General features: G+C 36.6%; 1 protein-coding gene and 1 long non-coding RNA gene across 4 annotated transcripts in view; both read right to left on the reverse strand.

Moving 5' to 3' along the window:
- Nucleotides 1-3,921: 3,921 nt before the first annotated feature.
- On the reverse strand, nucleotides 3,922-12,123 carry LOC127842681 (uncharacterized). The gene is made up of 2 exons (XR_008031821.1): nucleotides 12,008-12,123; nucleotides 3,922-5,735 (listed from the first exon to the last, which is right to left on the reverse strand). It is a non-coding gene; the product is annotated as an uncharacterized LOC127842681 (long non-coding RNA).
- Nucleotides 12,124-17,822: 5,699 nt separating this feature from the next.
- LOC127842678 (short-chain dehydrogenase/reductase 3-like) overlaps nucleotides 17,823-25,427 on the reverse strand; it is a 21,244-nt gene continuing 13,639 nt past the window's right edge. The window contains exons 6-8 of one of the 3 annotated variants that reach the window (XR_008031819.1): nucleotides 23,725-23,850; nucleotides 19,680-20,984; nucleotides 17,823-19,512 (exon numbers count right to left, since the gene is read on the reverse strand). Coding sequence is in view for 2 of the 3 variants with exons in the window: in XM_052372316.1 (XP_052228276.1) it covers nucleotides 20,897-20,984; nucleotides 23,725-23,850 (214 nt within the window). In the remaining variant the exon portion in view is untranslated. Of the gene's footprint in view, nucleotides 20,985-21,671; nucleotides 21,757-23,724; nucleotides 23,851-25,427 lie in introns of those variants that run through there. The other 2 variants (XM_052372316.1, XM_052372317.1) reach the window with 2 other exon arrangements.

Below are 25,427 nucleotides of genomic sequence, written 5' to 3' on the forward strand. Positions count from 1 at the left end.
ACTTCTACAACTAGTTGAAGAAGCAGTTGTATAAGATATAGAACTGTCACTTCTTAAAGAAGCAGTTGCAAAAGAAGAAGTACTACCACTTGTTGCAGAAGCAGTTACAAAAGGAGTAGTACTACAACAAATTGAAAAAGTAGTTGTATAAAAAATAGTGCTGCCACTTATTGTAGAAGCAGTTGTATCAGAAGTTGTACTATCACTTGTTGTAGAAACAGTTGTATAAGTAGTAGTTTTACCAATAATTGCAGAAGCAGTTGCAAAAGTAGTAGTACTACAACTAGTTGTAAAAGCAGTTGTATAAGAAGTAGTACTACCACTTGTTGCAGAAGCACTTGCAGAAGTAGTAGTTCTACAATTAGTTGTAGAAGCAGTTGTATAAATAGTAGTACTACTACTTGTTGTAGAAGCAGTTGTACAAGTTGTAGTTCTACCACTTGCATTAGAAGCAGTTGTATAAGTAGTGATACTACCACTAGTTGTAAAAGACGTTTTATAAATATAGTACTACCAATAGTTGTAGAAGCAGTTGTACAAGTAGTAGCTGAACCACTAGTATAAGTAGTCGTTTTGGAAGTTGTTCCACTACTACTAGTTGTAGAAGTAGCTTTACCAGCAGTGTATGACCATTAGTTGTAGAAGCAGTTGTATAAGATATAGTACTACTAATTGGTGTACAATAAGTAGTAGTTGAACAATTAGTAGCAGTACCAATATTTGTAGAAGCAGTAGAACAGGTTGTTCCACTACCAATAGACGTAGAAGCAGTGGTATAAGACGGTAGTAGCAGTACCAATTATCGAAGAAGTTGCTGAAGTATATCCACTATGTCACACTGTTTTTATAACTGCCCTACTTGTATACATTTGGTAAACCAATCCGTTCATGTGCATAAGCTTTCCGACATGTTTGATCCACATAAATGAAAGTTAAAATCTCGAGTTTTATCATATTTAAGTTTTATAAATATAGTTTTAATTGTTATTATTCCTATATCATAAGGAATGTAAAATATGTATTTTACAAAAGCTACTTTATGCATTGTACAACATGTATAAAGTTGTTTTTAGACATTTAATGCAACAACATATGATAGGATGTTTATATGTTTTGGTTAAAGAAAATAGCTCTAATTGATAAGTTACAGCTGGTATATCTATAAGACTCATGTATTCTTGAATGAAACCACATTTTCGAAATGAGCAGTTCAAGACTTGAGCTTATTCGTTTTTTTTCCACGGAATCATTAACTGTATTTTAATCTATCAGATATTGCGTGTCTGCACATTAAATTGCCATAACTCGAATCAAAAGCCTGCTGTATGTCACGTGAAACAATGATGTCTGATCTGCCCAATGGAAAATGACTTTGTGTAACGTAGCTTTATTCCAAGTGCGCATGTCGCATTATTAAAAATGTTGAGCTGTTCACTGAAGCAAGAGGAGCATCAAGATGTTTGGAAAACTGACGAAAGTAATGCTTCTGGTGCAATTATTTTTGAGATGTGAAAGCGCAGCAAAGACATCACAGTTCGTGCGAGTGTCTAACGCGATACAAATGCCATATGTGGCGATGTCGAGCTTATCTGCCAGGGGATTCTTTGATTGCGCTGCGCTTTGTCGTGACGACTGTTTCTTTTTGAAGTATGAGGACAATGGATCGGGCTCAGGCACATGTGACCTGTACAATCTAAGGGACGCGAACTCGGCACAGCTTAAATTCGTGAATGGTTCAAATCTGTACAAAAAGGTAAACGCTTATTAACACTTAATTTACATGTTTGTTGAAAATAACGTACATCGTATCGATATGTTCATATATATGTTCACACACACGCACACATATATATTGCTATAAGAATCGGAAAGAATATTCTCAATAACACATATTGATTGTTGGGTTATTCCATATTCATTTTAAATATTTGAAATATGTATTAACGTGTTTTTTCGTTAATTGTATGATAAACAATTGAGAAGTGTGCTTTGGAGTAATGTCTATTAAATGTTGTTTACCAAATTATTATGAATAATTGTTCTAATTTAAGCGTACTCTGGGATTTATAAAAAAATCAGCAGATTTAATGAATATTGACCATTTTTTAAATATAATTTAAAAATTGAAACTTTTAAGAATTTTAGTTGTTATTCATATTCGATATCAGTTTATATATATCCTTTAACTAGCAAAAGCGAATCGGTTTTAAGGTAATATTGTCTTAGCTTAGGTTTCTTATGATGTTCAACAAATATATCAGTTACTGGTTTAACAAAGTAAACGGACTCGAGTGCTTCTGAATAAGCCATAGGGTTTCAATGTCATCGAGCTAAAATTTCTAGGTTTAAACTAAAATAATACAAAGCAGCTCGAAATTGACAACGGGCGGTTTAAAGTCATATGATGCACCAATAAAGCCCGTGTTTTATAGGAGAATATACCGAAACTCATCTAGCATTTCAAACTCAGCTGAACGCGTCTCACTTGTTTTAATCCAAAGAAATGAGCCTTGCTCTGTGAAAAGGTGGTTAAATGAATGTGCGTAGTGTCGTCCCAGATTAGACTGTGCTGTCCGAACAGGCTAATCAGGAACGAAACTTTCCGCATTGATGATATTTTTCGATTAAAAAGGGCCTCTTCTTAGCAAAATTCCAGTTTAAGCGGCAAGTGCCTTCACTGATTAGCCTGTAGAGACTGCACAGGCTAATCTGCGACGACACTTTGCGCACATGCAGTAAACCGCTCCTTTTTACAGAGCACAGCAAAAATGGAGTCATACAGTCTTTGTATTGTTTCGTACTTAATATATGTGCATGATTTAAATCTGCATCTACGTGCGTTTGTTTAAATATTTTTTTTACATAATTGTATCAATTAGTGTAATGATTTGCTTAATTCAGTTGTGATAGAAACGCAAAGACGTTTACTTTGTACTTTAGGTGTAAACAATAAGATGTGTGCATTTTTTGTACATATATATTATCTTAAAACAAAAATCATTGTAAAACAAACGCGCATATTTTTAATAAATTCTTCATGAATAACGACTTCAGTGAAGTAGTATTGGCTTTTAAAAGACAATCCTTGCGAATCATCGAACGGCTTTACAACTTTTCGAATGGCGATCATTCATTTCAATAACTGACCATTCGAATAGTTATGTCACTCCCTAGTGTCGTATTTCATAGCAGGGCCAATCAGTTACAAACTTCGTACAAATATATGTCATTTATACATACCCGAATAGACGTTTTCCAAATAATGTATATGATCTTATGTATTCTATTTGACCGGTCTATCCCCCCGCCGATATTTTTATTGGAATCTTGGAAGAAAAAACATGGGGCGATGCGAGAGACTTCTGTCAGAGTCTGGGAAGCAACTTAGCCATCGCTGACAGCACCGCCAAGGTGGAGAGAATGTACGGCCTGATAGGAAGTGTCCCGAGATTCTGGGTAGGAGGCAAGCTAAATGGGATAACCTGGAACTGGCTAAACGGGGCGGTCGTTACGCCCACTCCTAGGTACGATGGCGAAGGAGCGTGTCTTGAGGTGTGGTATAGACTGTTGACCGATTGGAATTGCAATTTAAACTTAGCGTCATTTTGTGAATATTAGCTTTTAAAACAAGTTTCGAACGCGTGCAAAACATGACAATGTGTTATTGTAATGATCAATCTCAAAATAAGTTTACTATAACTTAATTCTGGTTATTTTCAAATAAATATTAGCATCGTACCATCAAATGAGTTGAGTTATTTTCCTTTTTGAAAACTGTTTGACAAAAGAAAAATTTATGTTGAAAGATACTTTTACGAAAACTTTCCGTGCATTAAGTTGTGTAAACTGACGGTACTGAAATCCGATTAATACATTACGTTCCGTACTAATATACGGTTAAATAAAGACAAGAACATCTCACTGAATTACTGTTTTAGTTTAATCTAATATCCTGAGCACAAGCACAAACAAAACTTTATAAAAATATTGGATAAACAACTTGCGTACAATTAACGCCAATTGAGTTGAAGTGTATTTACAAAATACTGACGGCTTTGATAGGCTTCTTACTGTTGTCCGCTGGACTGCTCAAGTTGACCTTTATGTCGATGAAATTATGTTTATTTTTCCATAACATTATAGCAATAAGTATCAAATTAGTCGCACAGCTCTGTGTATTATATATTTTGCACACGATTTGTATGGATCCATATACATTTAATTTATTTATTTAAAGTTGAAGTTGATTTATTATTTAAGGGTTGTCATTATTAACCGATTGCCGATCGAATTCATCGGTTAAAATCTCCAGAAAATCGGTTGTTTTTCCCGAATCTTCAAAATTGCAATCGGAAGTTTTAATCTTGCAAACCGACGAGGAATAACCGCAGAGCGACGCCGGTTCATTCAGTCCGTTAACTCCGCCTAAGAGCTACTGTTTTCAATGAATTTCTCAGCGAGTGGCCAATATTGATTTTTTCCAGCTGTCAATTAAATTCTTCTTGGTAAGCGCATCAACCAATCAGCGCTCAGGCGGCCGAATACACGCCGACCCAACGTGAAACAGTATCAAATAACTGTACGTTTCACCGATTATCACTTACCTTATTTCAACGAATGTAGCTCTGCAGATAAAGCGTAATTATTAGGTTTTTTAGTTAGAGAAAAAGTTTCCGCATATAAAAAATGCTCTACGATTTTCTACAAAAATAAAAGGCATTAGCGACCTCTGCGCTACAAAGTTGTTATACAGCAATTAAATATTAGTCCACGCTTTCCCCGAGGAAGAATGACGTGATGTTGTAAATGAAGTCTAATTTTGGCATGATTTTCATCTGTACATAAAATACACGAGAAATGTGTCTTTGTTGCTAGAATTTTTTGATATTCCGTGAATAATTAAATCTAAAAATGATTTCGGATTACACATTTAATTATACGAGTTTAAAAATACTTCAATTGAATAATGCATTTTGTTATACAAATGGTCATAACACATAATTTTTTAAGTAGGTAAATAACGTGTTTTGAGATTTCCAAACCTGCATGAATGACCTGACAAGTTATATCACGATCCGGAATGAAGTGTACACGGTAAAATTTAAAGAAAGACGCGTTTTTATTCTCAGAAATTCACTTTCACTTTCGCAAAATTTTCTAAAAGGTGGTGCATGTAACATATTATAATTCACGCATGTTCAATGGGAATTCCCCAATCCCACAATTCAATTTGTATATGCACTTGCGTTAAATGGCGGACGACATTCATCGTCAATATTGGCCGTATTTTGGTTTAAAAAAAAAGAAATCGTAATAATACTGGATTATCGGGTAATGGATAGAGTTGAACATGCAAAGAAATATCAATATAATATGTTTTTACATTGTACAGTATTTTAAATGTGAAAAACTTTAAAATGCCTCTTCTTTTAAGACCACATTATAACTTTTTATGCTCTGAGAATAGCAGTATTTTGTCCCTAAAAATGTCTATAATTCGTTTTGGCCTGGACCCCCGGCATAATCGGTTACTATTAAAAAATAATCCTTTGTTTGCAATCGTAATGACAACCCATAATACATGTAATTTGAAATGTTATAACGTGTTGCCTGAGACGTCCATGGAAGCGCAATAGAGTGATTCGGACGTCACTCCTTATTCTCCGAAACGATAATTTGTCCAGTGGCTGCAGCATGTGTTGGTATTCCAGAAGATGGTTGTTGTTCACGGCGACCTTAAATGACAAAAAGAGTGCGTTTTAGTTTACATCAAAGGCGTGTAACGATAGATTATTACCATCATTTTAATAAACCATTAATTCATCTCGGAGAAATAAGTTTTTCGTTTTAATATTTCATGCATATAAATGTATTTCATGTCTCAAAGAACTATAATCCTACCATGTACTGTGGTCCGTATTCAACAACTGTTTCTTGAATATTTATTTTAAAAAGATTGAGCATTATAAATATTATAGAACGTTTTGGCCTTCTGTGATAAGAGAGCTTTAGTGTGGAATCTCACTTTGTTCTGATAATCATTCTTGTTAAAGATTGATGTGTTCATTGCTTTAATCCTCGGCTATGTATGTAAAAATCATGCCCATGGGGTTACATTTTGCCATCAGGTATCATACGATGTATACAGACTTATCGAGTAAATGACTGCTATAAAACCGCAACGGTCGGCTAGCTCAGTTGCTAGACAGCTTGACCAATGTATAAGTCGTCAATTATTGATGCACTTTTCCTATAGTTTAAATGGGCCGATACTTTCCAATTGTGTGCATTTACACACCGTTCAATCGCCTTCGCCTCCAGCGGCGACTGTTGATCATGCGACGACTGATATACTGTATACATGTCGGTGGAAAGAGACAATTGAAAAATGGCATGATGAGATGTGGACTTCACTCCTTGACCATATTTGAAATAACTATCAGATAATTTGATCACAAAAACTGTTTTAAGTTTTTCATCCGTAATTTGAAATAAAATGGGATGGGTGATTGGATTTTTAAAAAATAATTCATACTTTGACATTATTGAAACAAGTCATTTACACGCAATATGTCTCCAAATCATGTAGAGAGCAGTTGACTCTCATTATGCCGAAGTCGGATATATCGAATTAATGGAAATTTCAACAATAAAAGTTCATTCCCTTCGCAAAGTTGGGATACAAGGTTTTTCTTATTTGAAACGCATGAATGAATTTACAACATTAAAGACAGCTACATGCAGGTTGAAAGTAATGCTGGAATCCTCAACTTGTTAACTTTCAGCATCGTTTTACACCTGTATCTTTTTATAACTAGTCAAAAGTGTGCATCTTATAAATCGGGTTACTCGAATATCTAGAAAGAATGCGTAACATTTAATAATGGATGCTGCGAAGAATTGTGGATTTTCAAATATCAGTTCTTCTTGTTCATTTATTGTACTATATCCCTCTCCGGGGCATTGTCGTACACGAAAAAAAAAGGTTTAAAAAGATCGCGGTGTGGCGCAGTTAAAAAATTTTTTTTTAACTATTTACACATTCATAATCATTGTGGCTTATTTCGGTGCCATCCCTTCCTTGGACACTTCAAGACTGTGAGCCGTCACAAGTTGATTAGGCAGTTGGTTCCACAGTCTTGTTGCTGACAGAAAGAAGGAGTGTCGGAGGTAGTCAGTTCTGCAGTATGGAACGATGTATATAATACTGCTGCTTCTTGTGGATGATATAGCAGGGCGGAGGTAGGGGTCGGACGGAATATCAATAAGGTTATTGATTATACGGTACATTATGGTAACCTTAGATGTTTGGCGTCTCGCTTGAAGGGGCTGCCATCCAATGTCTGCTATCATCTGTGAACTACTCCTTGTGGTTCGGTAATCCCCTTTCACAAAGCGAGCAGCGCGTCTCTGAACTGCTTCAAGTTGGTCAATACATGTTTGAGTGTGAGTATCCCATGCTGTAGCAGCGTACTCCAGTATTGGAAGCACTAAGATAGATTATGTACATTCTTCGACACTTGGTGGGCAGCTGGACAGGTTGCGCCTCAGGAAGCCTAGACTGTTGCTTGCCTCCCGGTTGACTGCAGCTACATGTGGTTTCCTGGACAAGTCATACGAGATAGTCACACCATGGTGCCTTCCTTTACATGTGCAAGCTTCTGACCATGAATAAGGTACTCTGACTTTATGGGGTGCCGCTTTTTGGAGATGTGTATAACTTCACACTTTGAAGGGTTGAAGGAAATCTGCCAGTCCTTTTCCCATCTCTGTAAGGAATCCAGATCAGACTGGAGTGTGGGTGCGTCTTGTGCTTTCTTGATCCTTCTGTATAGGAGAGTGTCATCAGCAAAGACCCTGTTTTTTTAGGTTACAGTGCCTGGGAGGTCATTGATGTAGACCAGATAGAGCAGAGGTCCAAGGACAGAGCCCTTGGGGACGCCTGCTGTGACGTTGTCTGAGTTGGAGAACTGTCCTTCTACTAGTACCCGTTGGCTTCGACCAGATAGAAAGCTTTCTATCCAGATTAGGACTGAGCCTCTGATTCCGTAGTGACTCAGTTTCATGAGGAGTCGTTGATGCGGAACAACATTGAAGTCTTTCGAGAAGTCGAGTAGAATCGCATCGATCTGTTCGCCAGCGTCAAGGGATGCACCAAGGTCATGTAGGATGAGGATAAGTTGCAATTCGCAACTGCGTCTCCGCCGAAAGCCATGTTGTTGGCTGTATGGAAGCAGCAAAGACAAGCGTAAGCGCTGGGGCGTTTTCAGCTGCAATCTCCCACAGGAACCGTGTTGTTATCGCGTCAGTCAGTGGTTGTGGGTTGTGGTTACATGTTAATGTACATTTGTGGATGAATAAATCTTCGCTGAATCACACTTCATAGCCCGATGTTTTTTAATATTGCGAAATATGTTGGAAAAACCTACTCATCCTGAAGAATTATCCATGAAACTTCAAAACATCCGGTCTTTAGCGCCACCTCGGAAATAGCATTGGCTCATTTATTAATGCATCGCAAAAAAAGAGGTATTTTAATCTTTTTAAACAAATAAGTATTGTTTCAGTAAAGTGCAACCGCGCGTTTGAACGGTTAGAAAATTGTCGGATCAGTGTGGTGACTTCATATTCCAAACATGCGGTTGCACTTTACTGAAAAAAAAATCTTAATTGTTTAAAAAGATCATTATACCTATAGAAAACTATCACGAATGAGCGGGTTCTCCACTTTATCCCATTAAAAATTGTGAAAATTTTTTAAAAGACATTAAAAAGGATAACTGGGTCGCGCTTAATTCTCACAACACAGATCTTAAAAAGTCACGTGGTATAGGCACCGTGTAGAATAAGATGTAAAATACCGTTTGACATCCAAGAGGAAATGACTTTTCAGGATAACATGCCCCGAACCCCAATAGCCCATGAGGCGTATACTCAGTCCACGCATGCCTTACGTTCAAACGAATTAATAAAAATCGTGACGTCTTGGTAGATGACGTTCCATGGATGACATCAATTAGTCGATCAACCAACCTAACCAACATCCACCCACCTATTCAACTATATAAAAACTTATCAAACTATCCATCCACCTATGCAACCATACATCCAACCATGTATTCTCATACCCAACCATCAATCCTACTATCCAACCATCAAACCTTCAATCTATTCATACTACACCCACCTATCTAACCATCAAACCTGCAATCTATATATACTACACCCACCTATCCAATCATCAAACCTGCAATCTATCCATACTACCCCCAACTACTCAACCATCCTTCCACCTATCCAACCATCCTTCCACCTATCCAACCATCCTTCCACCTATCCGACCATCTTTCAACCTTTCCAATCATCCTTTCACCTATCCAACCATCCTTTCACCTATCCAACCATCCTTCCATCTATTCAACCATCCTTCCACCTTTCCAACCATTATTTCACCTATCCAACCAGTATTTCACCTATCCAACCATCCTTCAACCTTTTCAACCATTCTTCCACTTATTCAACCATCCTTCCACCTATCCAACCATCATTCCACCTTTCCAACCATCATTCCACCTATCCAACCATCCTTCAATCTATTCAACCATCCTTCCACCTATCCAACCATCCTTCCACCTATTCAACCATCCTTCCACCTTTCCAACCATCCTTCCACCTATCCAACCATCCTTCCACCTATCCAACCATCCTTCCACCTATCCAACCATTCTTTCACCTATTCAACCATCCTTCAACCTATCCAACCATCCTTATACCTATTCAACCATCCTTCCACCTTTCCAACCATCCTTCCACCTAATGGCTATCCAACCATCCTTCCACTTTTTCAACCATCCTACCACCTATCCAACCATCCTTCCACCTATTCAACCATCCTTTCACCTTTCCAACCATACTTCCACCTATTCAACCATCCTTTCACATATTCAACCGTCCTTCCACCCATCCAACCATCCTTCTACCTATTCAACCATCCTTCCATCTTTCCAACCATCCTTCCATCTATTCAATCATCCTTTCACCTATTCAACAATCCATCCACCTACCCAACCATCCTGCCACCTATTCAACCATCCTTCCACCTTTCCAACCATTCTTTCACCTATTCAACCATCCTTCCACCTATCCAACCATCCTCATACCTATTCAAATATCCTTCCACCTTTCCAACCATCCTTCCACCTAATGGCTATCCAACCATCCTCCCACCTATTCAACCATCCTTCCACCTATCCAACCATCCTTCCACCTATTCAACCATCCTTTCACCTTTCCAACCATGCTTCCACCTATCCAACCATCCTTTCACCTATTCAACCGTCCTTCCACCTATTCAACCATCCTTCCACTTATTCAACCATCTTTCCACCTTTCCAACCATCCTTCCACCTATCCAACCATCCTTTCACCTATTCAACCATCTATCCACCTATCCAACCATCCTTCCACCTATTCAACCATCGTTCCACCTTTCCAACCATCCTTCCACCTATCCAACCATCCTTCCACCCATTTAACCATCCTTCCGGCTAGCCAACCATCCTTCCACCTATTCAGCCATCCTTCCACCTATTCAACCATCCTTCCACCTTTCCAACAATCCTTACACCTATCCAACCATCCTTTCACCTATTCAACCATCCTGCCATGTATCCAACCATCCTTCCACCTATCAAAATATCCAACCATCCTTTTACCTATGCAACCATCCTTCTATCTATCCGACCATCCTTCCACCCATCAAAATATCCAACCATCCTTCAACCTACCTAACCGTCCATCCACAGTTCCACCAAACCATCAATCAAACCATTCATCCTTATTTCAAACCATTCTTTTACCTATCTGACTATCCATCCACCTATCAAACCATACACCTACATACCATCTACCCAAATAGCAAAATATCCATTTAGCTATCTAACAATGCACTCAAATATCCAACCATCCACATACATGTATCTTGTAAACCACCCATCTATCTCTCCATCCATGCACCTTCTATATAACCTTTCACCGACCTATCCAAACATCAACCTATCTTTCCAACCATCGAGTCATCCATCATTCTACATTTCTTACACTCCCTCATCCTAACAAACCAAACAACCACATACCCATTACCCACCTATCAAACCACCCAACCACGTATCCAAACATGCAATAACCTATCAAACAATCTACCCACCTTTCCAACCATCTACCTATATACCCAACCATCCACTCTGACACCTATCCAACCACCCATCAACCTATTTAACCATGCATTCACCTATTTTACCATTCACTTACTCATCCAAACACTTACCTATCTTTCCTACCACCAATTTATATATCCAACCATCCATCTACATGAATAACCAATCAATCATCCACAAACCATCCACAAACCGCACATCCTCTACCCACCTATCCCCCTTCCTATCCAACAACCCATATACCTCTTCAAATATCCACTCTCATTTCAAACCATTCACTTACATAAATAACCATCCATCGTATCAATCAAACTATCAATCCACTTATCCAGTTATCTTTCCATCTACGAACCCACCAATCAACTCATCAGCGCAATAATTAATGCTCCATAGATCTACATTATCACCGATCTACTACCGATCTATTCAAGCAGCAGTCTTACCAAATGTAAACCTGGAACGTTAAATTTTACATCAAATTTGGTCTCAATCAATGTTACGCACATCGCATCAAAATGCAACAAACAACAATCCACATGTGAAACTGTTCTTAATTCAAGTAAAGAAATACTAGATCTATTTGACAACTAAAACACGGCATTTATTTGCATTTTGTTTTATTTTTGTTTTTTCTTGCGGCAAAAAAAATCTACGAAATAACATCAACAGTTCAACTAACACCCCACCCACATACTTAAATTTTTAAAAGTGTGAAAATCGATGTTCGGTTTTTATTTAGCGATTTAAATGTGCTTATTAATCAGTACTTTCTCTACAGTAAATAATCTTACCTTGCGTATCAACGAAATTGTTGAAATTGAGATTCAGTTAAGCAATTTTTGAGAGCGCTAAAATACGTCTTTCGCCTGTATTAACTTTCCAGTAACTAAGGGCGTCGTTTCGGTTGAATTTGGATTACAACGTCATATTCATTATGACGCCATAACTCATGGTCGTAAATCACGGGTGGCACCTCCTTTCGTGGGCCTTTGTCGATATCGGTGTTAAAGTTGATAAATAAAATAAAATTTCTGTTGAAACTATTGCGTGTGCATCTGTTGTATTATTTACTTACTCATCAACTTATTTAAAGAAGTAATAACGTTGTTTTCATTGAAATCGAAGCTAAAAGAAGTGTGTTATCGGCCCTAATCTAATTGACATTTGAAAATCACGTTTTTTCTCAACAAAGTTACCTGCGCAGCAATACCCAAAATCGCTGCGAACGTCACATATATCACACAAACTTGGCTCGGATTTCATTTCTATCATCAAGTGCCTTATAATACGCATTGATGTTTACTTCAGAAAAAGGGTCAATCTCGTTGCATTTACTTTAAGCGCATAGTACACTGGTTGGCCAGTATTATATGCGAATACTAACGGTGTTACTGCAGATTAATTTCGAGGTTCATTGTATATAGTCCTTTTAACAACAGCTTTGCAAACGACTTGATGAATTGAGGATTATGCGTCTTCCACATGTACCATATTTTATTGGCAGTACCGGATTAACCCATTTATGCCTAGCGTCTAGAAAAAAGGCCTTGGCAAACATCGTAGACCCAGATGAGACGCCGCATGATGCGGCGTCTCAGCAGGGTCTGCGCTGTTTGCTTAAAAGAATTTCTGTTATGGATATTCTAAATGTAGAAATAAATATACTAGACATCCCTAATTTTGGAAATAAATTGATCCAATTTAGAAGGCTGGGAGAGTCCACTAGGCATAAATGGGTTAAGCACCGTGGAGGCCCATAGGCAGTGAAACTTTTTCGGCTCACGCTGCAGACCCCGAATAGGCATATTGCCTTCTAGAACGCCAGTGCCCTGTCGATTTCACTCGTTTAAATGAGCCTGCCTATGCCAAGGTTGGCAAGACATAAAATGTGACCATTACCTTCTATGGCTATAAAATAACATTATAATACAGTAATATCAATACGACATTATAATTATAAGATCAAAAATACAAGATAACAATCACTGTCGTCTGTATAATTACGTATTTAAATATATTTTTCAGTAGGAAATAATAATGAACTTTAATTACGAGTTACGATAGATACCGTTCAATCGTTTCATCTCGCAACAAACGAGTCAACCGTTTGAGGAGGCCGTTTGACAGATGTTGGCATGTATTGAAGCATGTCATTAAATGCTTTATATTGATAAATTTAAACATTTGACCTAAAAATCTGCAGTAAAAAAAAGAATACAATTTTAAAAAAAAGGAAAAAAGTAACCCTCAACAGGGCTCGAACCACTGACCCCTGGAGACCACTTGACCATCCATGCTCATGCTTAGAGCGGATGTATTTTTAACTATTTAAGCAATCCTCGTAGTTTCCCAAAATATAACTACAACAACAGAACATTCAATCGTTTCGCGTCGCACGACGCTTTATAATTTTCTGGTTTTCAAATCGTCAAAATATGCATATAATGGATATTTAAGAGGATGGTAAATGGTCAGTATTACTATTTCCTCAAAAATATCATAACAAAAACGAAAATCTGCGAATCTGAAACAACTTTATTTAAATTTTGTCAATTTACCAATCTTTTAAAACGGCCCCTTTAAAATTACCAATCTCTTTGTTAGTAACGAATAAAGGACCTTCAAATGTCTTCAGAATGATATTCACAGTTATGAGGTCGTTTAAAATATCATGACAGTCAATAATCTGCAAAACGTCGTTTTCAGTGACCATAATGACAAGCATATTTTATAGTTCTTCCGTCATTGACGCTCAATGACTGCTTTTAATAATATTCTATTTGGAAAAGGTTCGTTCGTCGGTCGCGTTAGGTATAATTAAGCATTTTTATATTCGTAGTGTAGTAAAAACGTTTGGAATGTACTCTGAATAAAACAATCTTTCGTCACGGTCCCATGGGGCCAATGAAAGTCATGGGGCACATAGCAGCTGCCTGCTCTGCCTTATGGGTAATCCGGGACTGTTTGTCGGGGTGGAATTTACGTTGCTTCAAGCTGCAATCTTCGTGTAATAGTTTAACGATTTAAACAACAGCTTACTTTATGGAAGAATGCAAATGCTACCAACAAATTCATTCTAATTGATGCTTAACTTTAAGGTAATGTAACAAGATAGTTTTCCTAGTATCATAATGCATGCATAATATTTCCGCTTTGTTTAAATTAACAACAAGAGGGCCATGGTGGCCCTGGTCGCTCACATGAGAAGTATTAATGATAAGTAAGGGTTGTAAAACATCTTTTTGTCAAATTCAATGGTTTTTTATTACCAATTTTTTTTTGGTAAACGGTGAAATTTGATATGATTAGTAATGGAGGAGCAAGAATAAGAAATTAAGACTTTTTTCAGAAAGTGAATTGAACGCAGTACACAATGAAGTTGTATACATTTTATGAATAAAAGAAATGACACTGCATTATAGTACTGTGATTTTATATAACAATGATGTTCTCTCAAAGATTCTATTGATTGTTGCTGCTAAGCAGGTGGCTGAAATGGGTCAGTTAAAGAGATTATAGTGAATTCCTGACAAACCATGCATTCATGAAACACAATTCCAGTTATAAACTGTTGTTCTTCCCTTGAGTAATATTCTGCAGAACAAATTTTACTACATGACATTTTGAAAATATTTTATAAAGGTTATTCAGATAGCAAAAAATGGCAGCTATATTTTCAACAGACCGGAACCATTATCAAACTCGGCCCAAATATCATTAGAACCAATGTTCTGATCGAGTTTCATGAATGTTTTACTTAAAATGTGACTTCTATAGTGTTCAAAAGGTTTACAATAGCTATATAAAGAAAACTACCCACACCCATGTTTTTCAAAGAACAAGAACCATTTTCGAACTCAGCTGTGATATCATAAGAAAAAAAGTTTCACGAAGCTTGGAAATAAATGTCAATTCTACATTGTTAACAAGGTTTAACTGTAGCCATGTAAGGAAAACTGCCCCGACCCCTTCTGGCAATGATTTCAACAGACTGGAACTCATTTTTAACTCGGCCCAGATATCATAACACGAGTATTAACATGTTTTTTCAGCCGAGATTTCGTTGGAACAAATGTTCCGACTCATGAAAATTGGCAAATAAATGTGGCTTATAAAGTGTCAACAGCCCCCAGCATCCATGTTTATCAACAAAGCAGAAGCATGTTCATGTTCTGATCAAGTTTCATAAAGATTGGATAATAAATGTGACTTCTAGAGTGTTAACAAGGTTTAACTACATAGCCATATACGGAAAAATGCCACGCCCCCTTGCAGCCATGTTTTTTTTAACGGATCTCAACCATTTTCGAACTCAGCCCAGATATCATTAGTACAAATATTCTGACTAAGTTTCATGAGCATTGGATTAAAAATGTGACTTCTAGAGTGTTAACAAGGTTTTACTATAGCCATATAACGAAAACTGCCCCGCCCCCTGGCAGCCATGTTTTTCAACAGACCAGAATCATTTTCAAACTCATCCAAGATATCGTTAGAAAAAATGTTCTGACTAAGTTTCATGAAGATTGGACAATAAATGTGACTTCTAGAGTGTTAACAAGGTTTTACTACCGGTATACACTAAAGCCATATAAGGTAAACTGCCACGCCCCCTAACGGACATGTTTTTCATTCAACTGGAACCATTTTCGAACTCTTCCAAGATAGTATTGGGACACATGTTCTGACCGAGTTTCATGAAGATTGGACTAAAAATGTGACTTCTAGAGTGTTAACAAGGTTTTACTATAGCCATATTAGGAAACTGACACGCCCCCTGGCAGCCATGTTTTTCAACCAACCAGAGCCATTTTCGAACTCGTTCAAGATATCATTATAACAAATGTTCTGACTAAGTTTCATGAAGATTGGACAATAAATGTGACTTCTAGAGTGTTAACAAGGTTTTACTATAGCCATATTAGGAAAACTGCCCCGCCCCCTGGTGGCCACGTGTTTCATCAACCGGAACAATTTTTTAACTTGTCCAAGATTTTATTGGGACACATGTTCCCACCAAGTTTCATGCAGATTGGACTAAAAATGTGACTTCTAGAGTGTTAACAAGGTTTTACTATAGCCATATAAGGAAAACTGCCACGCCCCCTAGCAGCCATGTTTTTCAACTAACCGGAACCATTTTCGAACTCGTCCATGATATTATTGAGACACATGTGCTAACCAAGTTTCATGAAGATTGCACAATACATGTGACATTTAGAGTGTTAACAAGGTAAATGTTGACGACGTACGAAGCACAACGCACGACGGACAAAAGGCGATCACAATAGCTCACCATGAGCACGTTGTGCTCAGGTGAGCTAAAAATGGGTAGTGTAATAATGTCATTTGGTTCATGCATGAAGTCATTTGATGTTGATCGTATTAGACATGCTTTTTTCATTCTTTTCAAAACCAATACGGACATTTTAAGAAAATGATGTGCCAAATACAAACCATTTATTAGTATCAAATACAGCTATTCGATTTGCCTGTCAGGAAACCTTGAAACACTCGCCAAGACTTATTGCTTCCAGTTGTCTTGGCCTTTCTAAACCTATCGGTATGAAACACTAACCTTGGTTTCTCTAACCTATGTTTACACGCGCCTGAAGAATAGGATCCGAGTTGTCAATGAGCTAAGAAGCATTTCGACGGCTAATACGGTAAAATATTGGCAATAATTAGGTTATCTTGTAATTAATCAACGTAAGTAAAATAGTATGATAATTATACAAAACGGTGTGGGATTGTCTTGTGGGCGACAAATTCAGTTTGTGTTTTCAATGTTTTCGTAGTACTTCAGTCGTACCACGATGGTTGGTTAACACTTCACACTTTAACTTGGTTAGCTGGTCTACCATTATTAAATTCATATTGATTCATATGGGGTGATCGTTGAAAAGAACAGTCCATTCGTCACAATATTTATAAAGCCGGGTCTGGGATCGAAATCTCGTTCCTTGTATGTGTGGTACTGGGAAATACGTGAAGGCTGTTCTAAAGTAATGTCAACTTCTGAGTTATACTAACTCTTTCAGTGCTGGAACCGAATTTTGAAGGCCTTTGCAAACAGTTTGGATCCAGATGAGAACGTGGCGTCTCATCAGGATCCAAACTGTTTGCTATTCTGATAGTATTCTTGGGGAAAAAATCGAAGAAAATGCTAATTTTATAAATTATGAAGACGGCATTTTAGCAGACGACACATTTCCCAGCATGCAAAAGGTGAATAGTTTCTTTATTGCATGTCAAATGTATTTGCTCAACATTTCAACATAGAAGGATGTGGGTTGAGTGAGAGGGTTTCCAGTAGGTCACTTCTGTTTGCTTGGTTTAGTTTTGCGCCGTTTTCAACAATATTTTAGTCTTATCACGGTTGCAAGTTAACCACCTCAAACTCTTTCTGGATTAGCAGGTTTCACAAGTACTATGCGCACTTATTTATGTAAGTGAACTGAAAAATGCCTCATTTGAGTAAGAGGTGGGGGGATGGCTGCAGGTCACAGATGAAAAGTGCGTGTAACCTCATTTCATCATTGCAATGTCGACCTTCTTCCAGTTATAAATGTATTGTGGGAGGTACAGTGACAATCAATGTTCACATTTACTTAAAACGTATTTATTCCCACCAATTGGCTTTTGCAATAACTTTATAAATGTTAACAGGGCAGATTAAAATATAATTTCAAGTTTTTAACACATCATAAATGAGACAGACAAATAATCAATGCAGTTAGACTCAAAACCGGCAGTAATAAGATGTATTCAATATGCGACTTTTAATTAAAAATATATTAATACTGCTATAATCACATTACTAAACAGGAACTATAAATTACAGAATAAACAACACATGTAGACATGTGGTAAATATTTGAATTTCATACACAATACATTGCAACAAGTTTTTTTTAGATGAGACCTTTGTGACTTAGTTTTTGTATGGACACCACCAAAATTCGACAGCCTTGACATCTTTACGAAACATAATCTGATCAACAGTCAAGATTGAGTCATGAATGTGGTCTCTAGAGTGGAAGCAAGTGCCATGTGACCCAGACGTATATTCAGCCTCGATATATCTAGATAAACATCTTAACCAAGTTTCATCAATATTGATTCCTAAATGTTGCCTCTTAAAGTGATAACAATCTTTGTGTTACCAAGTTTCATCAATATTGATTTATTAGTGTGGCCTCTATGAGTGGTAACAATATTTTTATCATATTAAATCGGTAAGCTAGTTTTTGGACGCATGTGACCCTGTTTTGAACTTGGCCTATATCTTGTAAGAAGATACACATTCTGAGAAAGTTCAATCAAGCTAATAAAGTTGACATTGAACGATGCCAGACACAGGACGCCAGTAGTCGACTTACCACATTAGCTCATGATGATAACTTAAAGCTAAGGTTAGCTGACAACGTGCCCAAATAACAACATTTCAGTCATATCATAAAAATTACTGAACCTGCAACAAAGCTACACTCACATATTCACAATCAAACTACAACAACAATACGTACATTATGTCATTATGATATTTCCAACTTTAGTATAAACAACAAAACAATAATATACTTGTTGGTATGAAGTATTTAAAAAATCAACAAACAACACATAAACTCAACAAAAAGCAAAAACGTAATGGGGTTGTACATTAAAAGTAAATAATTAAAATACCTACTATTTATATATACAACTTATTAAATGCACTGATATACATGTATTTTAATGTATTAATTTTATATGTACCTGCATGTACCGATAGTCAGGACTTTCTAGGTAGATAAATTCAAAAACAAAATTAAAGTTAACATTCTTAAAACCATTTCATAAATAAAGAATCTTTCATTTTGCAAAATGCTTTAAGATTTTGGGTTTTGGTTATGGTTTTAGTTATAAACCATGCATATGATAACAAGAGCTGTCACCATAGGATGACATATGCCCCCTATAAACGCTTTGATAGAAGTAATAGCATTTTTCGAAACCTAAACGCAGATTTCAAAACCTAAACGCGGACCCTAAATTTGTGTGTATGGAAAGGCCTTGTCCATATAAACATGCATACCAATATGAAGGTTATATCTCAAGGGAGATAGGAGTAATGAGCATTTTTCGAAACCTAAACGCAGATTTTGAAACCTAAACGCGGACCCTTACTTCCAGGTAAAGGTCACAGGGGTAAAAGAATTTGTGCGTATGGAAAGGCCTTGTCCATATACACATGCATACCAAATATGAAGGTTATATCTCAAGGGACATAGAAGTTATGAGCATTTTTCGAAACCTAAACGCAGATTTCTAAACCTAACTTCGGACCTTAAGTTCAAGGTCAAGGTCACAGGGGTAAAAAAATTGTGAGCGTATGAAAAAGCCTTGTCAATATTCACAGGCATACCAAATATGAATGTTATATCTCAAGGGACATAGAAGTTATGAGCATTTTTTCGAAACCTAACCTCAGATTTCGAAACCTAAACGTGGACCCTAAGTTCAAGGTCAAGGTCACAGGGGTAAAAATGTTGGTGCGTATGGAAAGGCCTTGTCCATATACACATTCATACCAAATATGAAGGTTATATCTCGAGGGACATAGAAGTAATGAGCATTTTTCGAAACCTTAATGCAGATTTTGAAACCTAAACACGGACCCTAAGTTCAAGGTCAAGGTCACAGGGGTACAAAAATTTGTGCGTTTGGAAAGGCCTTGTCCATATACACATGCATACCAAATATAAAGGTTATATCTCAAGGGGCATAGAAGTTATGAGCATTTTTAGAAACCTAAACGCAGATTTCAAACCTAAACGCGGACCCTAGTTCAAGGTCAAGGTCACAGGGGTAACAAATTTTGTGCGTATGGAAAGGCCTTGTTCATATACATATGCATACCAAATATGAAGGTTATATCTAAAAGGACATAGAAATTAGGAGCACTTTTCGAAACCAAAACGCAACGTGTGACGGAAAGACGGACAGACAGACAGACAGTCCGATCACTATTTGCCCCCTTTTCTTCAAAAGGGGGCATTAAAACACAATATCAAACAGAAGCACCACAAAAGGTACACATATTATCAAAGAGACAGGCTTATTAGACATGTACTATTAAAGGGGCCTTTTCAAAGTTTTTGGCATGTTTTGAAATAAGTCACTAAATGCTTTATATTGATAAATGTAAACATTGGATCTTAAAAGCTCCAGTAAAAAATCAAGAATAAAATTTAAAATAGGAGAAAAAAAGTAGCCACAGCTTGACTCGAACCAGTGACCCCTGGAGTCCTGGAGTAACCTGGAGTAAAAGCGCATTGGTCCGCTAGGCTATTCTGCTAATCATACTTGGTTAAAGTATTTTATGCATTATATGAGCAATCTTCGTAGTTTCACAAAATTTAACCACAACAACAGAACTCTCCAAATTATTCAATTGTTTCGCGTTGCAACGCTTTATAACTTTTATGGTTTTAAATCGTCAAAAGATGCATATATTGAAAATTTGCGAATCTGAAACAACTTTTTACAATTTTGTCAATTTACCAAACCATGAAAAGATCCCTTTAACAAACACAAATAAATACAATTAACAAGCAACAAATATTACAAATTAACTTTAAGATATTCATCTCTGAAAAACTGGAATACAGGTCAGTGGTGAAGAGACATGACAGCGGTCAAGAAGACTTGTGCTTGAAATTGACCATGACTTTGTCCAGTCCAAAAAATCTCTGAGTTGCCATCATTGCTGAGACAGGTAAGACACTGCAACACATGGAAAGTAATAAATATCATTGCTGAGACAGGTAAGACACTGCAACATATAGAAAGTAATAAAAATGATTGCTGAGACAAGTAAGACACTGCAACACATGGAAAGTAATAAACATCATTGCTGAGACAGGTGGGACACTGCAACACATAGAAAGTAATAAAAATGATTGCTGAGATAAGTAAGACACTGCAACACATGGAAAGTAATAAACATCATTGCTGAGACAGGTAGGACACTGCAATACATAGAAAGTTATAAACATCATTGCTGAGACAGGTAGGACACTGCAACACATACAAAGTAATAAACATCATTGCTGAGACAGGTAGGACACTGCAACACATAGACAGTAATAAACATCATTGCTGAGACAGGTAGGACACTGCAACACATAGAAAGTAATAAACATCATTGCTGAGACAGGTAGGACACTGCAACACATAGAAAGTAATAAATTGCTGAGACAGGTAAGACACTGCAACACATGGAAAGTAATAAACATCATTGCTGAGACAGGTAGGACACTGCAACACATAGAAAGTAATAAATTGCTGAGACAGGTAAGACACTGCAACACATAGAAAGTTATAAACATCATTGCTGAGACAGGTAGGACACTGCAACATATAGAAAGTCATAAACATCATTGCTTAGACAGTTAAGACACTGCAACACATAGAAAGTAATAAACATCATTGCTGAGACAGGTAGGACACTGCAACATATAGAAAGTCATACATCATTGCTGAGACAGGTAAGACACTGCAACACATAGAAAGTAATAAACATCATTGCTGATACAGGTAGGACCATGCAACACATAGAAAGTAATAAACATCAATGCTGAGACAGGTAAGACACTGCAACACATACAAAGTAATAAACATCATTGCTGAGACAGGTAGGACACTGCAACACATAGAAAGTAATTAACATTGCTGAAACAGATAAGACACTGCAACACATAAAAGGTAATAAACATCATTGCTGAGACAGGTAAGACACTGCAACACATAGAAGGTAATAAACATCGTTGCTGAAACAGGTAGGACACTGTAACACATAGAAGGTAATAAACATCATTGCTAAGACAGGTAGGACACTGAACCAAATAAAAGGTGATAAACATCATTACTGAAACAGGTAAGACACTGCAACACATAGAAGGTAATAAACATCATGGCTGAGACAGGTAAGACACTGCAACACATAGAAAGTAATAAACATTATTGCTGAGACAGTTAAGACACTGCAACACATAGAAAGTAATAAACAACATTGCTGAGACAGGTAGGACACTGCAACACATAGAAAGTAATAAACATAATTGCTGAGACAGGTAGGACACTGCAACACATAGAAAGTAATAAACATCATTGCTGAGACAGGTAAGACACTGCAACACATAGAAGGTAATAAACATCATTGCTGAGACAGGTAAGACACTGCAACAAATAAAAGGTAATAAACATCATTGCTGAAACAGGTAGGACAATGCAACACATAGAAGGTAATAAACATTATTGCTGAAACATGTAGGACAAAGCAACACATAGAAGGTAAGAACATCATTGCTGAGACAAATAGGACACTGCAACACAGAAAGTAATTGCTGAAACAGGAAGGACACTGCAACACATAGAAGGTAATAAACATCATTGCTGAGACAGGTAGGACACCGCAACACATAGAAGGTAATAAACATCATTGCTGAAACAGGTAGGACACTGCAACACATAGAAGGTAATTAACATTATTGCTGAAACAGGTAGGACACTGCAACACATAGAAGGTAATAAACATCATTGCTGAGACACGTAGGACACTGCAACACATAGAAAGTAATAAACATTATTGCTGAAACAGGTAGGACACTGCAACATTTAGAAAGTAATAAACATCATTGCTGAGACAAGTAGCACACTGCACCATAAAGAAAGTCATAAACGTTTGTAATATTGACAGAATGTCTGAATGTCAGTGTCTTTATTATTGCATGTCAGATTTATTTTTGTCATAGCGGGAAGCTTCACTTTTTAGTGAATTAATACCAAATACACAAAGTACATAGAACATAGGTTTAAAAAGAGATGTATGTTATTCATTTATGCCCCTTACAAAAAGCATACTTTTAAATTGCAATTACAAATCAGTCAGCCATCCAAACAAATATATTGTGAATTAAACTACCTTAAACAGTTGTTTTTTTGAAGAAAAAATCATATTCCATGAGGATTACATGTTAATACTTGAGAGCAATTATGTAATTAAAGCAGTGCCGTTATATATCAATACAATTTTCATATAGTGTTTTATCGTAAGTGACAGTTGGCATTGTAATTATGGGTATGGTGCTTAAACTGACTTTTGTTCCTATATACTTTCATGTAACCTACCCCTTGTAACAAGCCCATTTGACCTTGACATTTATCATATTGAACTTAAAATTGACAGAGGTCTTCATTTCCTCCAAAGTAATCATCATACAGATCATTGGAGGGTTTCTTTCAGTTCTAAACCTATTTTGCAGAAATAAACATCTACAGATCGACCAACCGAGGGACAGATGAAAAGCATAAAATTTATTTAAAGTAGGGCATAATGAGTAATGACCCCATTATTAGTGTTATTCAAACAAGTTCCTATATTTACACCAATAAAAACTGGTAAACATACACTAATATACAACAAACATTAACAAAAATCCTTGATTTTACATTAAAATCATACCTTTTGAAGAACAAAATTGGAGTGAAATATGCAGGTAATATCAACTGTTTTGTTCTGTACTGTATGGCTTTCATAATCTGGTCGACAACATATTCTTCTGATAAGGGTGGAAAGAGTCGTGGAAACCTGTAAACAGCCATGAGACATTCAAAGATTAAATGAAACAATAACGTTTTTTAAAGATCATCTAAGGAGTGGAGTTTGCATATTATTTTAATAGAAGAAGACCAATAAAGATAAGATAAGATTGTGTGTGTTTTCAATATAGACGAGTTTTATAAAAATTAACTTGCTAAGATCAAGTTTGACTTAAACAGTGCAAAGACACATTTTATTAAATCATCAAACATTTCCGCAGACATATTATGCACAGCTGACAGGCCCACAAACAGATATATCAAACATGCTTGATAGATATTGTATAACACAACACAAGGCAGATATTCCAACAGATGTATCAAACATGGTTGATAGATATACATGTACAAGTCACATGTGACACACACTCACACACATGACACACATGTCAGCTGATATATAAAACAACTTACAGATATTTTAGTAGACACATCACAAACATCAGACAAGTTATTTAAGAAATAATACTTGTAGATCATAGTTTGTTGTCCAAACTCTCACAACCAGAAGTAAAGATGCGTGATGCATAATTACAAGTGCCAAGCATGAGGCATTTGATATCACGCACCTAAACTTCCGTATGTGGTTTATTTGTCAACAAACAATAACCTAATGTAGCATAAGAATGTAATTTTTTAATGTGTACTAAATATACAAGTGTTATACATCATTGGAAAGATCTCATTGAGAAATCACCATGGTACCAAATAAATACATTGTTTTATTTTGATATTAACATGGCTTTAAACTGACTATTTATCCTAATATGCTCCTACACTTGTATTTCCTACAAAGCTCAGCCAACATGGTTAGCTACGTTTTATTTATGCTCGTACAGTCTCATAAATAATATGGTAGTTAAAGTTTGCATATAAAAAAACAGGCAAATGTATCGATCTACATGAACATTACAGAAATACTATTTATTGTCAGATATAACAAAACCAACAGGTATAACAATTTTTTAAGTGAAAAGTGTATGGTCCGTCAATTAATAGGAAAACAAGATGTGTTTGTGTAACACAATGTCCCCCTATATGATGTTTGACCTTGAAGGATGACCTTGACTTTGACCCTTCACCACTCAAAATGTGCAGCTCCATGAGATACACATGCATTTCAAATATAAAATTGCTAGCTTCAATATTGCAGAAGTGACATTACATGAGCAATTTTGACCCATATATTTGACCTTGGAGGATGACCTTGACCTTGACCTTTCACCACTCAAAATGTGCAGCTCCATGAGATACACATGCATGCCAAATATCAAGTTGCTATCTTCAATATTGCACAAGTATTCATAAAAAAGCGATTTGGGCCACATATATTTTACCTCTGACCTTGAAGGATGACCTTGACCTTGACCTTTCACCACTCAAAATGTGCAGCTCCATGAGATACAAATGCGTGCCAATTACCAAGTTGCTATCTTCAATATTGCAAAAGTATTCATAAAATATGCGATTTGGGCACCATATATTTGACCTCTGACCTTGAAGGATGAACTTGACCTTGACCTTTCACCACTTAAAATGTGCAGCTCCATGAGATACACATGCATG

Source organism: Dreissena polymorpha, chromosome 8 (genome assembly GCF_020536995.1).
Source record: "Dreissena polymorpha isolate Duluth1 chromosome 8, UMN_Dpol_1.0, whole genome shotgun sequence".
Classification (NCBI taxonomy): Eukaryota; Metazoa; Mollusca; class Bivalvia; order Myida; family Dreissenidae; genus Dreissena; species Dreissena polymorpha.